Here is a 16,094-nt window from a genome sequence, read left to right on the forward strand (position 1 = left end):
GGGGGCTTCCCCCATTCGCCTCCTTTACAATCTGTCTGTGTAGCCCTAGTGTTAATATAGTTGATTCTGTTCATCCTTCATTTTCTAAGAGGCAATTGGGGTTAAGTGACTTGCCCAGGGTCACACAGCTAGTAAGTGTTAAGTGTCTGAGGCCGGATTTGAACTCAGGTACTCCTGAATCCAGGGCTGGTGCTTTATCCACTGTACCATCTGGCTGCCCCTGGAACATAATGTTTAATGCTCCTTGGACTTATTTTTTCAGGATGTTCTGAAATTCTCCCTTTTATAATTTCTTAGAGTCCCCCAAATTTCATGGCATCTACATGACACAATCTATTCAGGAGGTGGGAAGAGAATAAGCATTTTTATAGTGCCTACTATGTGCCAGCCACTATGCTAAGGGTAGATTATGCACAAATCCAATGAATTATTGAAGAGAACACGTGCAAATTTGGTTTTCCCCGTTGTCTCCCCCATTGAAACATAAGAACCTGAGGGCAGGGCATCCTCAGTGCTTAGCACAGTGCCTACCACATAGCAGGCATTTAATAACCAAGTTTTTCTGCTTTTGCTTTTAGCATGCTTTAAACTGTGTTTCCCTAAGTGCCCCAGTAGATATCAATTGCATTCACTTTTTCTTTCCAAAAGCAAAGAAAGATTGGTAGATAGTCAATAAAAATAGAAACAGAATGAATCTGGACGTCAGATATTATTCTTACCCAATGTCTCTCTGTAAGTTAACTTCCAACCTTTTGCTGTTTCAAAGAAATCTGTCTTGAATACCAGGAACAAGCTATTGTCGGTGCTCTTGATATCTGCTGGAAGCTGTGAACCGCAGAATTTGCCAAGAAGTGGTGCACTGGTATTCGGGCCATCGTACACAGCCAAGTAGTCTTGGGAACAGAAGGTGGAGAGGGCCACGTTAAAATCATTGAACCTGTGAAAAAGAAAGTTTTCACAGTGACGTTTGTAGCACAGGTTCTACACAAGCCTATACAGATAGTTCCTGTGAAAGTGTGATTTAGGTAATAGATATAGGACCAGAAAATAAGGTAGGCTGGTGAAGTAGCCAGAGTAAAGCTGTGAGCTAGATGGGCTCTAGAAGACACCCTGTCCCACCTCCCCCAACAGGGACTGATGTGAGATGACATGTACAGACATCACCAAGGATGAGAGGGCGTGGATAGGTTGTGATCCACACTGCTGGAAGGAGCATCTCTATTGATTTTGAAGAGATTTAATGATCAAACTGTTCTCTTCTTGACTTCTTTCTATAGGACTTAGAAAGAAAGATGTGTCCATTTCCCAAATACTTGTGAAGGGAAATAGTATGAGAGGAGGCTGAAACCAGGCTGTGGAAACCATTGGATACCAGGATCAGGATTTTGAGCTTGTTTTCTTAGGCAGTTTGGAGGAACTAAAGGTTTTGTTTGTTTGTTTTTAGTGAGGCAATTGGGGTTAAGTGACTTGCCCAGGGTCACACAGCTAGTAAGTGTTAACTGTCTGAGGCCGGATTTGAACTCAGGTACTCCTGATTCCAGGGCCGGTGCTCTATCCACTGCGCCACCTAGCTGCCCCCGGAACTAAAGGTTTTTGAGCATAGGAGTGGAGTAAAGTTGCTGCAGTGTTACTCACAAAATGTGAGAACAACCTGGAAGAAGATGCATTAGGAAAATGATGTTTATATCACTGTTATAACTGTTATACCGTACCACTGTGTGTGTGGACTTGAGAGGGGAGCAACCAGAGGTGACAATACAAGTAAGGAGGTTATTACAGTAGTCTAAATAAGGAGAGAGAAGAGACTGGATTGTACTACCAGCTGTGTGACCTTGGGCAAGTCACTTAACTATGTTTACCTCAGTTTTCTCATCTGCGAAATGAGCTGGAGAAGGCAAACTACTGCAGCATCTTTGCCAAGAGAACCCCAAGTGGGGTGACAAAGAGTTACATACAAGTGAAACAACAAAACAAGAGCAAGGGCAAGTAGAGAGAGGTAAGAGCTTGAACTGTAGCAGCTGCAATCATGAAAAAGATGGGTGAGATATTGCAAAGGTAAAATTTTGAAAAGATGTGGCAACTGACTAGATGCAAGAGCTGTGTGTGTGTGTGTGTGTGTGTGTGAGAGAGAGAGAGAGAGAGAGAGAGAGAGAGAGAGAGAGAAAGAGAGAGAGCGAGAGAGAGCGAGAGAGAGAGAGCGAGAGAGAGAGAGCGAGAGAGAGCGAGAGAGAGAGAGAGAGAGAGAAAGAGAGAGAGAGGAGAGAGAGAGAGAGGCAGACAGACAGATTTCACCAAGTTTAGAAGTCTGTGACTGGGAAGGTGGTGCTGCCACCCAGAGCAAGGCAATAATGTTGAAGCTAAACAGTCCACTTACTTTGTTCCATTAGAAAGGATGAAGGATAATTGCACATGTATAACCTATATCTGATTGCTTACCCCTTGGGTGGGGCGAGGGGGTTGGGGAAGTGAGGAAGGGATGGAATTGGGAACTCAAAACTTTAAATCAAAATGTTTTTTAAAAAAAGAAAGGATGAAGGACACACTTAAATTATCTGTCCTTCTTCTTCATTATTATCTACAGGAAACCCATCTGGCCCTTTCACTTTATCCTTACTCATACCCAGGACTTCCAGGAAGCTGCTCAGTTAGACCTGGAGCACATGTGCTTTGCAATCTGTGCTTACTGAGATCCACAAGAAAAGCTCTTCAGGGCCTGCATTCCCTATTCTGAGACTACTCTAATGAACACAGAACTTGATCATATCTTTCTCTTTTGATGTAAAGTCACATGCGGGAATCCAAGTGGTGTTTTGATCTAAGTACATAGAGTTTAGGCCAACGAATTATTGCAGGTGTGTGAGTATACGGTGGTGTATAATGCAAAATCCTGTAAAACTTCATGAGTTTCACTCTTCTCATTAGGCAGCGGCACAAAATTCTTTTGTGTGCAGTGAATTGCATTGACCTTTAGACTCTTCTACCAAATCCAAGATGGTGGGTGTTACAGTAGCTATAGTCACATTGCCCTGGATAAATAAATGGATATAGCCTTTATTGAAGGCCCTCCACAGTTTAGTATTAGGCTACATTTTCAGACATCTCTTATTACACACACACACACACTACACTACACTACACTACACTACACTACACACACTACACTACACTACACTTCACTACACTATACACACTACACACACTACACTACACACACTACACTACACAAACTATACTACACACACTACACTACACTATACTACACTACACATACTACACTACACACACTACACTACACTTCACTACACTACACTTCACTACACTACACACACTATACTACACACACTACACTACACAAACTACACTACACACACTACACTACACTACACACACCACACTACACTTCACTACACTACACACACTACACTACACACACTATACTATACTACACTACACACACTACACTACACACACTACACTTCACTACACTACACACACTACACACACTACACTACACACACTACACAAACTACACTACACAAACTACACTACACACACTACACTACACAAACTACACTACACACACTACACACACTACACACACTACACACACTACACTACACACACTACACTACACTACACACACTACACTACACACACTACACTACACAAACTACACTACACACACTATACTACACAAACTACACTACACACACTTCACTACACACACTATACTACACTTCACTACACTACACTACACAAACTACACTACACTACACACACTACACTACACTACACCACACAAACTACACTACACTACACTACACACACTATACTACACTTCACTACACTACACTACACAAACTACACTACACTACACACACTACACACACTATACTACACAAACTACACTACACACACTACACTACACAAACTACACTACACACACTACACACTACACTACACACACTATACTACACAAACTACACTACACTACACACACTACACTACACACACTACACTACACTACACCACACAAACTACACTACACTACACTACACACACTATACTACACAAACTACACTACACACACTACACTACACTTCACTACACTACACTACACAAACTACACTACACACACTACACTACACTTCACTATACTACACACACTACACTACACTACACTACACACACTACACACACTACACTACACTACACTACATAAACTACACTACACAAACTACACTACACTACACTACACTTCAGTTAGGCTGGTTTACTCTCTGGGACCCAATACATACTGTGCTCTCCTATTCCCAAGCCTTTGTTCATATGCCTGAAACATTCTCCTTCTCTTCTTTTGCCTGTCACCCTTCGAAGCCCCATTTCCATGCCCTTTTCTCTCTGAAGCACGATCCAGCGGAAAGAGCATAGGATTGGGAGTTGGACTCAACGACCTTCAAGGTACTTTCCAGCTCTTAGTCTATGATCCTATGCTCCTTCACTTGATCCCCCATCCCTCGCACTTCCCACCTGTCTAAATCGCACGCTGGTGTCTCATCTCCCTCCAGGAACGGGAGCTCTATGAGGAAAGGGAGGGGCCATGTCTTACTAAACTTAGATCTCCTCCAGTGTCTAACATGGTGCTCTGTACACAGTAGGTACTCAATCAGCGCATGGTTGAACTTATAAATCAATGAATGGTTAATCTTGTACTTAATTTATGTATTTAGAAAAGGAAAATATATAAAATAAGAAGAAACTAAAAGTGGGGCAGCTAGGTCGCACAGTGGATAAAGCACCAGCCTTGGATTCAGGAGGACCTGAGTTCAAATCCAGTCTCAGACACTTGACACGTACTAGCTGTGTGACCCTGGGCAAGTCAATTAACCCTCATTGCCCCACCCAAAACCAAAAACAAATATAAAAAATTTTTTAAAATAAGAAAAAGCAGATCAACTGCATTTGTGCTTAATTCATGGCAAAATGTGAGGGGAAAGAGAAACTTGGAAGAATCATAAAAATTATGGAAAGTGCCTGATAAAGCAACATTTGAATAGGATCTTGAGCCAATAACAGATGATGTTTCACACTGTGGCTCACCTTTCTCTTGTTATCATTATTGAAGCAGCTACAACAAGCTGCCTTTATAGAAATTACAATAACCATTTTGTACTAGATGGATACCTATTTTTTTTTCAGGTCCTAATTCATGTTCAGTCTGAGTCAACACTAAAGACCCATTTCACAGATGTATAGATCTAATGCAAGGTTTATATAACACTTCTTCCTGCTCTCCAGATACAGCTCTCTTTTACCCCACTGTAACTTTTTTTTTTTTTTGCAGGGCAATGAGAGTTAAGTGACTTGCCCAGGGTCACACAGCTAGTAAGTGTTGAGTGTCTGAGGCTGGATTTGAACTCAGGTCCCCCTGAATCCAGGGCCGGTGCTCTATCTACTGTTACTTTTTATCCACCCCCCACCATGTAACTTTGATGAGATGCTTTTTTCCTCTTCCGTCAACAGAAGGTCACATTAAAACACTAATTTAAAAATTACTTCCTTAAGGAATGAATTTACATACTTGAGTGCTATCACTCTGTCATTTCTCACAGTGATGAGGTAGGAGCAGTCTATATTGTTGGGGTAGTTTGTTTGTGAATAGCCTGGGCTTCTGATGATGCCAAAGGATGAGTTGAATCTGCCACCACATGCTGTAATAGAGGAAAAGAACATTAAGTAAGAACAGTTAATTTTGATCACAGTACGAGAATAAGCTTTTGGAGCTAATATTGCTTCTTTTATTCGACAAAGATAATTGTTGTTCTGAATACTGGAAGCTCTGACACCAATCTTCACTCTATCATATTAGTTGGAGCATGGAAGAATGTTCTATGTTCCATTACAACCGTCCCAGCCCCAGTCTCTGCCTCAATGCAGACTTAAAAATACATGAGGAGAGGAAACTAGGTGGTGCAGAGGTCAGAGTGCTAGACCCATTTAAAAAGCCCTGAATTCAAATCCAGCCTCAGTCACTAGCTTTATAACCCCAAGCAAGTCATTTGACCTCTGCCTGCCTCAATTTCCTTATTTATAAAAAGGGATAGTAATAGCACCCACCTCCAGGGTTTGTTTTTTGTTTTTTTTGTGAAGATGGAATGAGATATTATTTGAAAAGTACTTTGCAAATCTTAAAGTGCTGTATAAACACTAATTTTATAATTATTGGCAGCAATAACTGAAATTTTCTTGAGAGAGGATGTCAGATCCCAAATCCTAGTTTGGGCATATAAATCTAATGAGAATCTAATGCCTAAAATGATAGAGCACAGAGTTCTCTTGTCAAGAATATGAAGGAATGAAAGTAATTTAGAATAATTCCTAATTAATTTTCCTCTGTAGCTCAAACCTTTGACTCTCAGGCCATGGCTAACTGTTTCCAGGTCATTCTTTGGTTGACAGTGATTCTTTCATCTCCCTCCATCTTAGTGGTCTACAAAAAGCTACCAGAAGGCATGGCCCACCAAAGACCAATCCAGTGACCTTGGCATGGCAAAATATTTGAAATATAGTAAAGAACCATTATTCTATATCGTGCCTTAATAGTCTATGGATTTAATCATAGTAAAAATATGTACCATCTAGAAACAAAACCATGTAGTACATGCCCCTCAATATAATAAGGAAGGCCTGTGTTTTCTATCCCCAGTTCCCACAGGAAAATCTCACTAACTTTTTTGGAAATTAGAAACAAATCCATCATGGCTGCAGTTTTGAAGGACTAATGAGATTTGGGTACTAGCCCTCATGGAAACAAAAGTGTGACACATTTTGCTGAGATCCTGGGTAGCCAGAGGTGTGTCTGTGGCCTAGCGACTGCTATACCTTGTATGATATTTCATAACTTTTCTTTCCAGTGCTGAATTATACAGTCTTTACCAGTTTGTGGGCACCTAAATAACCCAAGTACATGCATGCCCATTATCGGGGCTTGGCAATCTTATTCAGACCCAAACTTTCCCTTCCAATGGAGACCTCATAAAGGAGACAGTGAGTCTCATAAACAGTATCCTAGGAAAATGAGAGACAAAAACTAAGGAAGAGAGAAAGCAAGATTTAAGCAGCCAGAGCAGCAGTTATGCCAAGGCAGTCAAGGAAATCAATCCTCCTCTTTAACCAACAATAAAACCAGAGGAAGGAATGTTAATTACTCAAATCTTTTTTGTCTGGGCCAGCAGCCACACAAAGCCATTGCCATACTTCACAAATGTCAGAAGTCACAATTCAGGGAGCAGGGAACGGGAGTGAATTATGAAGGCTCTTGTTCATGACTAAATGACCATTTACATCCTTCACTGCTGCTCTGTGGGGCTGACGTGCTCTGACGTGATTTATCTAAAAGGAAACTATTTAACTTCCACATTTGGCAATGGCTTTGGTCAAGAAAAGGAGAAAGACAATAAAGGAGCATTTCTCAGCCTTGTGTGGTACTGGATTCACTGGAGTTTTGATAAGGGAATAAAATTGTTCCCAGAAGATAAACTAGACAACTCTTCCAAGGAGAGGAAAAAGAAAAAAAATCCAATAATAATGTACCCAGCTCATTCAAAACAGGAAATATAATATTATTTATTTTGTAATCATTTTAAATTAAACAATGTACTATCATGTCCTGATTGACACTAGCAAAATCAAGTAGAGAAGTGAGATATTTATCTGAATTATTAAAGTCCCAAAGCCTACTTTATCAGGCTATCCATATAACAAAAGGCAAGAAAAAAATGGTTTTAGTCTGAATTTCCCAAATGAATACTCCCTGTTTCAATTTGCTATATTAAAACTGGCCTAAGTAGTTTTTTTAAGATCTCAGTTTTGTAAAATTTGATTTCAGAAAGGAATATTATCAATGGATTTCTGATACATAATAAAATTTGCATATAGCTTTTTTTTTTCTTTGGGCTGGACCAATTTATTGGTATAGGGAACATTTTTTTTTTTGTAAGCCAATTGGGGTTAAGTGACTTGCCCAGGGTCACACAGCCAGTAAGTGTCAAGTGTCTGAGGCTGGATTTGAACTCAGGTCCTCCTGAATCCAAGGCTGGTGCTCTACCCACTGTGCCACCTAGCTGCCCCTGGTATAGGGAACTTCTTGCAAGGAAATTACCAGGCCTAAGTATTCTTCAAGGAGACATACATTTAGGGAAAATACAGATAAGAAAATGTTTAACTAATGTCTTGTACTTCATGACTAATTTTTTCCCCTAAATTCATGAACCTAGCTCAGTATTGAATCCGTCTAAATCAGAAAGAAAATGTCTCAAACATGACTTGGTGCCTTAAAAACTAAATGACATGATGACAGCTACTCACGAATTATTCTGTATGTTGCCTTGAATCCAAAGTCTGTGTTACGAGAGTTAGTGTAGAAATTGAGTATCATCGGGCCAGTGATGCTCAAGCTTTCAGGAATTTCATCACCACAAAATGTAGCAGTGGGTGTGGAGGATGCCTGGTAACCTCGGATAATTTTTACTCCATCATTGATACAACTTCCACTTAAGGCTGAGGGCGCTATTAAAAAAAAATAGACAAGATACGCAATACTTAGTGACAGAAACAGTGAAGATTAATACAACTAAGCATGAAAGCAAAATTGTAATGACATTTAATGAAAATTCTTGTTGCTTTATAGACACCAGAACATTGGTCCTCTGAGCATCTCTTAAGGGAATGAAGCAATGGGTGTCACATGCATTTCCATTTCACTAGTGGTACAATTGATGCAGGACAATGTTTGTTTGTTTGTTTTGTTTTTAGTGAGGCAATTGGGGTTAAGTGACTTGCCCAGGGTCACACAGCTAGTAAGTGTTAAGTGTCTGAGGCCGGATTTGAACTCAGGTCCTCCTGACTCCAGGGCCGGTGCTCTATCCACTGCGCCACCTAGCTGCCCCTGATGCAGGACAATGTTAAGCGACTGTCCAGGTACCGATGAACCAAACTGACTAAACTCTGCAGTATGCCCTCTCTAACATAAATAATTGTGCAGAACATGTCAATAAACCAATGGCCTGTGGTTTTTACCTTGTGGGACTCCCTCCATTTGCACAGTTCATGATTTGTCAATAATTTATACTCTTACAGAAATGTCTAAATTTCAGAGTGGTTAGGTGATCTGTCTGTCCATGGTCATACAGCTATTAAGAACTGGGAACAGGGGGCGGTTAGGGGGCACAGTGGATAGAGCACCGGCCCTAGATTCAGGAGGACCTGAGTTCAAATCCGGCCTCAGACGCTTGACAGTTACTAGCTGTGTGACCCTGGGCAAATCACTTAATCCCCATTGCCCTAAAAAAAAAAAAAAAAAAGAATTGGGAACAGGATATGGACCCACGGTCTTCCTGACTCCCAGACAAGGAGGCCACCCTCCATACTAGATTCCCTCTCCATACTACAGTTTAAACATCCCAATAATAGATGGGGTCACAGGAGAATCTAATGTGACACATTCTGAAAAGTGTATGCCACTTATCTCTTTGCATGCGAAGCTGAGTGTGCTGAAACAAAGGTGACACTGAGTCTCAACTACAGTAAGTGTAGTCTTGTTTAAAAATAAACAGGCCTGGGAATGGATCCGTGATTTCATTGACACAGGGACCTCCAGGGGGATGAAACTCCTTCTATATTTTTATGTAGGTAAATAAACACCAAGATCTTCCTGGAAGGTTAATAAAAAGAGAAAAAAAATAAGCCTGATAGATGTAAGGAAGCGGGTCAACAGTGTCACCCACTTTTCTTTGGGAGGGTTAGAAGTTACTCTGTGTCTATGAATGTCAGTTGTCATTTAAGAGTCCCTAGGTAAAACCAGCAGCTGCTCTCACTTGTCAGTACTCATCCAGCTGCTTGGCACTCATTGAAGTTCAGAGATCCACGTAGGGTTTCATACATATTGGCAAATTATAGGGATAAGCCTCGTGGCAGCAGTCTATTAATATATCATTAGAATATTGTTAAATTAGTATTTCATCAGGAAATTGGGTTTATTTTCTAAAAATTTATAGAAAAAAATCTTTCCTTACAATAATGGGTTGTCTTAAATGTGATGTGTATTATGTAATAGGGCAAAATAATTTTGGAAAGAAATACCTCACTAAAACTATGTCCATCATGTTAGTAATGAATCCATTGCCTCAAGTAAGGATTACTTGTCAAACAAAAAGGAATAATGAGAAATCCAATCAAAGAGCACATTTTAGCAGTGGCCCTCAACTGAAGCAGATAAGACAGAGATGCTTTTACTTTGAAATTCTCTCCCTCCTCATCCCCACGTCCTGATTTCCCTGGCTTCCTTCAAGTCTCAGCTAAAATTCCAAGTTCTCCCAGAAGGCTTTCTCAATCCTTCTTAATAGTAATGCTTCTCTCTGATTGACCTTGTATACATCTCCTTTATACACCACCGTTTGTATGTTGTCTTCCCCATCAGCCTCAGAGCTTCTAGAGAGCTGAAACTGTTGTTTTTTTGGGTTTTTTTGGTTTTCTTTTTGTGCCTTTCTTTGTATGAGTAGCACTTAACATGGTGTCTTACACATAGTAGGTGCTTAGTAAATTCTTGTTGACTTGATATAAATCCAAAAGTCTTCAAAATTTGGAAGATCATGAATTGGTTCTCATCATTTGATGCTCATTAAATGCTAAATGTTATGATATCTACCTTTTAAGAACTAATGGGGAAAATGAGGAATAGTTGGGACAAATCACACTATATTGTAACATTAGAATTGTTTTTTAGGAAGTCACCAAAAGCTGTCTTGGAGTTGAGGGCTTATTAAAGGATGTATTGAGTGATAAAATGGTATGAAGACTAAGAATTCTGTTATTTGTTACTTCGAGGCCCACCTTTGAAGGAGGCTCCTCTCTGGACTAAAACTAGGCTCGTCTTCAGACAGCAGGTGCAATGTGTCCTTGGGCCCATAGCTGGAACCAGATGAGACTGCAGAGACTGCCAAAGCTCATAGTCTGTGGGTGAGCTTTTAAAGCCCAGATCCACCTTCATACGACAATGAGGCTGTGGAGAAGGACTTTTGTGGGGGACTTTACAGTCACAAATTCCTCCACGGTTGAACAGGAGAATCAGGAGTCTCTGCCAACAATACTTGAGGCAAGACAGACTATCATCAAAAATTAAAATAGATGAAAAATCTTTGCCCCTTTTTTTGCAGAGTAATGAGGGTTAAGTGACTCGCCCAGGGTTACACAGGTAGTAAGTGTCAAGTGTCTGAGGCCGGATTTGAACTCAGGTACTCCTGACTCCAGGGTCAGTGCTTTATCTATTGTACCACCCAGCTGCCCCCCAAAACACTGAACATACTTTAAAAACTCTATGAATAGGGAGCAGCTACGTGGCACAATAGATAAAGCACTGACCCTGGATTCAGGAAGACTTGAGTTCAAATCCGATCTCAGACACTTGACACTTACTACCTGTGTGACCCTGGGCAAGTCACTTAACCCTCATTGCCCTGGGGGGGGGGGTGTGTGTGTGGAATTTTATCGCTAAGATAATTAAAAATAATCTATACCCTCTAAAACCTATCAAAAGCTATGTAAATAAGGTGCTGAGACATGAAAAAAATTGGATGTAAATATCATTACAACAACAAAAATACATATCTTAAAAGATAATAGTATAATACCTCAATACATTAGGATAGCTGCTAGACTAATATCTATAAATCAACTTGTATTTTCATCAACCATTTTTATTAATTTGGAATACATTCCTCAAAAGTTAATATTTTTATTCAGTACCTACTGTATCAGGAACCAAGCAATGTAACAAACTAAGAATGCTACTCTATCATCACACTGTGAACTGCAAGAAAATTCACAGAGAGCTATAGAAAAGTAACTCAGAAAATACTATTAAGCTGCTGAATTTCAACTCAAACTACAAATGTTTCTCTGAGAACCAGGGAAGTATCAAGATGCAAAAAAAAGACTGAGGATGGCCAAAACCTCCTTTGTCTGACACGTTTATTTAACATTATGAGGAAAAAAAGATTTAAAACTCTCTTAGAGAAAAACAGGAGGGACAAAAAAAAAAAAGATTACATGGAATGAAATATATTGTAAGCAGTAGCAATTACCAAAATGTGCTGTGTGTCTAGTCAACTTTACCCTGATTTAATAGCACATGTCCTCAGTCTCTGGGGGTGGGGAGGCTGGAGGAAAAATTCAGTTAGAGAGAGAAATGTATGCCATTGCAGAACTGAACTTGGTGAGTGCACAAAAAATGGTCCTTAACTGCACAGCAACTGGAACATTACTGCTAACATGGACAAGCAAGAAATCATACAAAAATAAATTGCTTCCATTTGTCACTTGGTCAATTTGAATGAAATATAAATAGGAGCCATTTTAAAAAGCAGGTTGTATAGTGGATAGGGCGCTGGACCTGGACACAGCAAGATCTGGGTTAAAATCTTGTTGCAGAATTAACTAGCTGGATGATAGCAGGCTCTTTGTATCTCAGTTTCCTCATCTGCAAAAAAGGGAACTTCATGAGATGGCATCTAAGGCCCCTTCTAACTCTAAATCCATGATCTTATGATCCTACTGCCAAATTATATTCACAACAATGTATTGCAAAATGAGTCTACTTAAAACAGTTGAGAAAACCAAGGGAAGAGATGCCAAGTAGTTAAGCAATACCATCTCAGGGCTGGGTTGTTTTGGAGGTGGTTGGTGGTTTTTTTTTTTTTTTTCGACAGTTTAAATGAAGTAAAAAAGTAAAGTGACAAATGTGCCAGATGGTACCACATAACCTTCCTGCATGTATTGGATTGAAAAATGCAAACACTAACAATGTAGAATCCCATGTCACCTCGGAGTTTTCTTCCTGTTACACATAACATATAGCAAACAAAACAGATTTCATGATCAGCAAAGTATTAAGGAAATAATTAACACTTTCATTTCTAACTGCCTTGTGTTTCTAGTTTACTTTCTGACAGGCATTCATCCTGGGTGATCCACCAGGGGACAGTGAATGATTATGGAGACATGGTAACACAACTTCCCCTCTTTTATTCTCTTTTTTCACTAGTCCAGTGCCCTGCCTGAGGTTATGGCCCTCAAAATAACTTCAAATGGTTCTATAAGAACAAAGTAGAATAAGATGTGTTTAAAAAACAACAACTGATCTTCTGAGTTCACTCTGGGCTATTTAAGTTGGGTGCAAGCACAGGTCCTCCATGTATGAGAAAAACTCAATGAGTCATGTGTTTCAGAATGACCACATCTTCAGTTCTATCTGATCTTACCACATGAATATAGGAAAAATCACATTTTCTATCTTTTGATGACCATATGAAGAGATCTCAATTTTCATTCAACCCCATAGCATCTGGCATGTGTGTGTGTGCGTGTGTGTGTGTGTGTGTGTGAGTGTGTGAGTGTGCATATGTGTGTAGCAGTGCTAAGGCATACAAGACAGTATGCTTAACTTGGAAGCAGGAGATGTGAACTCAAATCCCACCTCAGACACTAACTACTCTGTGATCATGGGCAAGTTAACTCACAATAAATTTCAAAGGAGTTGAGAAATTTTGATGAAATAGGCCATACTACCAAAGAATACTGATAGATGTGTCAAGGTTGATTTCATCTGCCATCTTGAAACAAAAATCATAAGTTTTCAAATGATCACATCCTTTGTAATTTTTAAACAATTCCAGTTAAATTTAGTATTGGACTAGAAATAAGTAGCAGAGATGCTTGGGACACATTTGGTGTCCCAAAAGTCTTACTGTCCCTTTAAACTGCTCTAAGACTTCTGGGCAATCCTAGTGGGTAATGGAGTATGGAAAAGCATAGAATAAGCATTCTTTCTTTCTTTCCCTCTTTCTTTCTTTCTTTCTTTCTTTCTTTCTTTCTTTCTTTCTTTCTTTCTTTCTTTCTTTCTTTCTTTCTTTCTTTCTTTCTTTCTTTCTTTCTTCCTTCCTTCCTTCCTTCCTTCCTTCCTTCCTTCCTTCCTTCCTTCCTTCCTTCCTTCCTTCCTTTCTTTCTTTCTTTCTTGGTGAGGTAATTGGGGTTAAATGACTTGCCCAGGGTCACACAGCTAGTAAGTGTCAAGTATCTGAGGTCAGATTTGAACTCAGGTCCTCCTGAATCCAGGGCCGGTGCTCTCTCCACTGTGCCACCTAGCTGCCCCTCATACATTATTTCATTTGCTCCTCACAACAACCATGAGGTGAGTGCTGTTATCATGACCTCCATTTCACAAATGAGAAAACAGATGAATCATATGGAGAAGGTAGCATATAAAAGAATACATATAACAAGACTAATAAAAATACTAATAATATTTATATTCTATATTAAGGTTTGCAAAGAACTTTACAGTTTCTATAATTCGATTCCCACAATGACCCTATGAGATAGATTTTATCATTTTTGCATAGTGGGGTTAGGAAGTATCTGAGGCAGGATTTGAACTCGGGTTTTCCTGACTTCCACTGCTCTATTCACTGTGCCTTTCAGTTGCCATTTATCCAAACATAGGTCACATGCTTGAAGGTACCTTAGAGATCATCTAACTCAATCCCTCATTTTAAGATGAGGAGACTGAGGAACAGAGAGATCCTGTACCCAGTCACACAAGTAATAAGTGGAAGGGGCAGAGTTGGGGGCCTGGTCACCTGATTCCAACCCCAATCTGCTTTTCCATTTAGACCGTACTGCTCGTTAGAATAGCTAGTGGTATGATCAGGTTGGTAGAACTGAGGGACACTTACTCTGGTAGCATTGCAGTGCCTCTTTGCTAATTTGGCACTGATGGTGACAGCCTCTAGCACAATGCACATTCATTATAGCAGGTATTTGGGTAAGAAAACACTGGTTATAGGGGTTTTCTCTGACTGAGCAATGCTTGGTCTTTTATACAAGCACTCTGGGGGAGTTGTGCTTTCTTTCCTGTAACCTTGCCTATCTCCTATACTCAATGGGAAGAAATGGGGGTGGGGACAGCCTCTGGGATGAGAATATCTGACCTTGCTCAGGAAAAACACTTCTGTTTATATCATATCATACTGTTTGTAAACTCTGCTGGCTCACTTTAGAACGGATGCAAGGGAATTTGGGGCTTCTAGTTAATAACACCTGGTTTTCTCTTTCTGTCTCTCTGTCTCTTTCTCTCATTTTTACCATGTTGTTGGTGTTTAATAAATGCCACTAAAGGTAACTTTTAATACAACTGGTGATAAGAAGGAAACTCCTTTTTCCTTTCCTTTTAGGGACCTACCAAGGGTCATCACATGTTTGCTTAGAAATTATTCCCTGAGAAGCCTTCAGATTGTGAGTACTTAAAAATCCTTATTTTTTAAAAATTGATCATCTGTTTTTTATATCACATTGATTACAGTGAATAAGTGCTAGTGACAAATATCTAAAAAGGAAGAGAGATAAAAGCAGTTCAGTCACAGCTCTGTCTTACAGTGTGTGTACTATTCCAAACTCCTAGTCCTGCACTTCTGCTATGATGGGAGGCAAGTGTGTTTTTTCATCTCTTCTGCACAACCAGGTTTGATCACTGTAATAAACAGTGTTGAGTTTCATTTGGGGGGCAAGGGGGTTCTGAGTGCCCAGCTATAATTATTGTGCATACTCTTTTCCTGGATCTACTTAACCTTCAGTTCATATAAGTCATCAAAATCTGAGTCATTACAATGCTACAATCACACCATATGGCAATATCGCTCAATGATCATTTGAACCCCTATGTGTGGGGAGAAGATAGTCAGTCCACTGGTAGAAGTAGACATCCTTCACTCTGGAAATCCTGAATGTCTGCTTTTGGGACATGTATGTATTGGTGCATCCAGGGTGTCCCCAAATGATATTCCATTTGGTATCTGGTAAGGTTTGAACACAGGATCATAGCTATAGATCTGGGAGGGATCTAAGTGGCCATTAAGTCCAACCTCTTAATTTTATAGCAAAGGAAATTGAGTTCCCAAATTGAGAAATGGTCAAAGGATATGAACAAGCAGTTTTCAGATGAAGAAATCAAAGTTATCTATTGCCATATGAAAAAAAAAATG

At 39.8% G+C, this 16,094-nt stretch overlaps 1 protein-coding gene across 1 annotated transcript in view; it reads right to left on the reverse strand.

Annotated features, from left to right (window-relative positions):
* Positions 1 to 16,094, reverse strand: part of CUBN (cubilin) — a 294,282-nt gene that overhangs the window by 47,024 nt on the left and 231,164 nt on the right. The window contains 3 exon segments of the mRNA XM_043967014.1: positions 720 to 937; positions 5,582 to 5,711; positions 8,368 to 8,568. Of these exon segments, the coding sequence (XP_043822949.1) occupies positions 720 to 937; positions 5,582 to 5,711; positions 8,368 to 8,568 (549 nt within the window).

The sequence above is a fragment of the Dromiciops gliroides genome, chromosome 5, assembly GCF_019393635.1.
Source record: "Dromiciops gliroides isolate mDroGli1 chromosome 5, mDroGli1.pri, whole genome shotgun sequence".
NCBI lineage: Eukaryota > Metazoa > Chordata > Mammalia > Microbiotheria > Microbiotheriidae > Dromiciops > Dromiciops gliroides.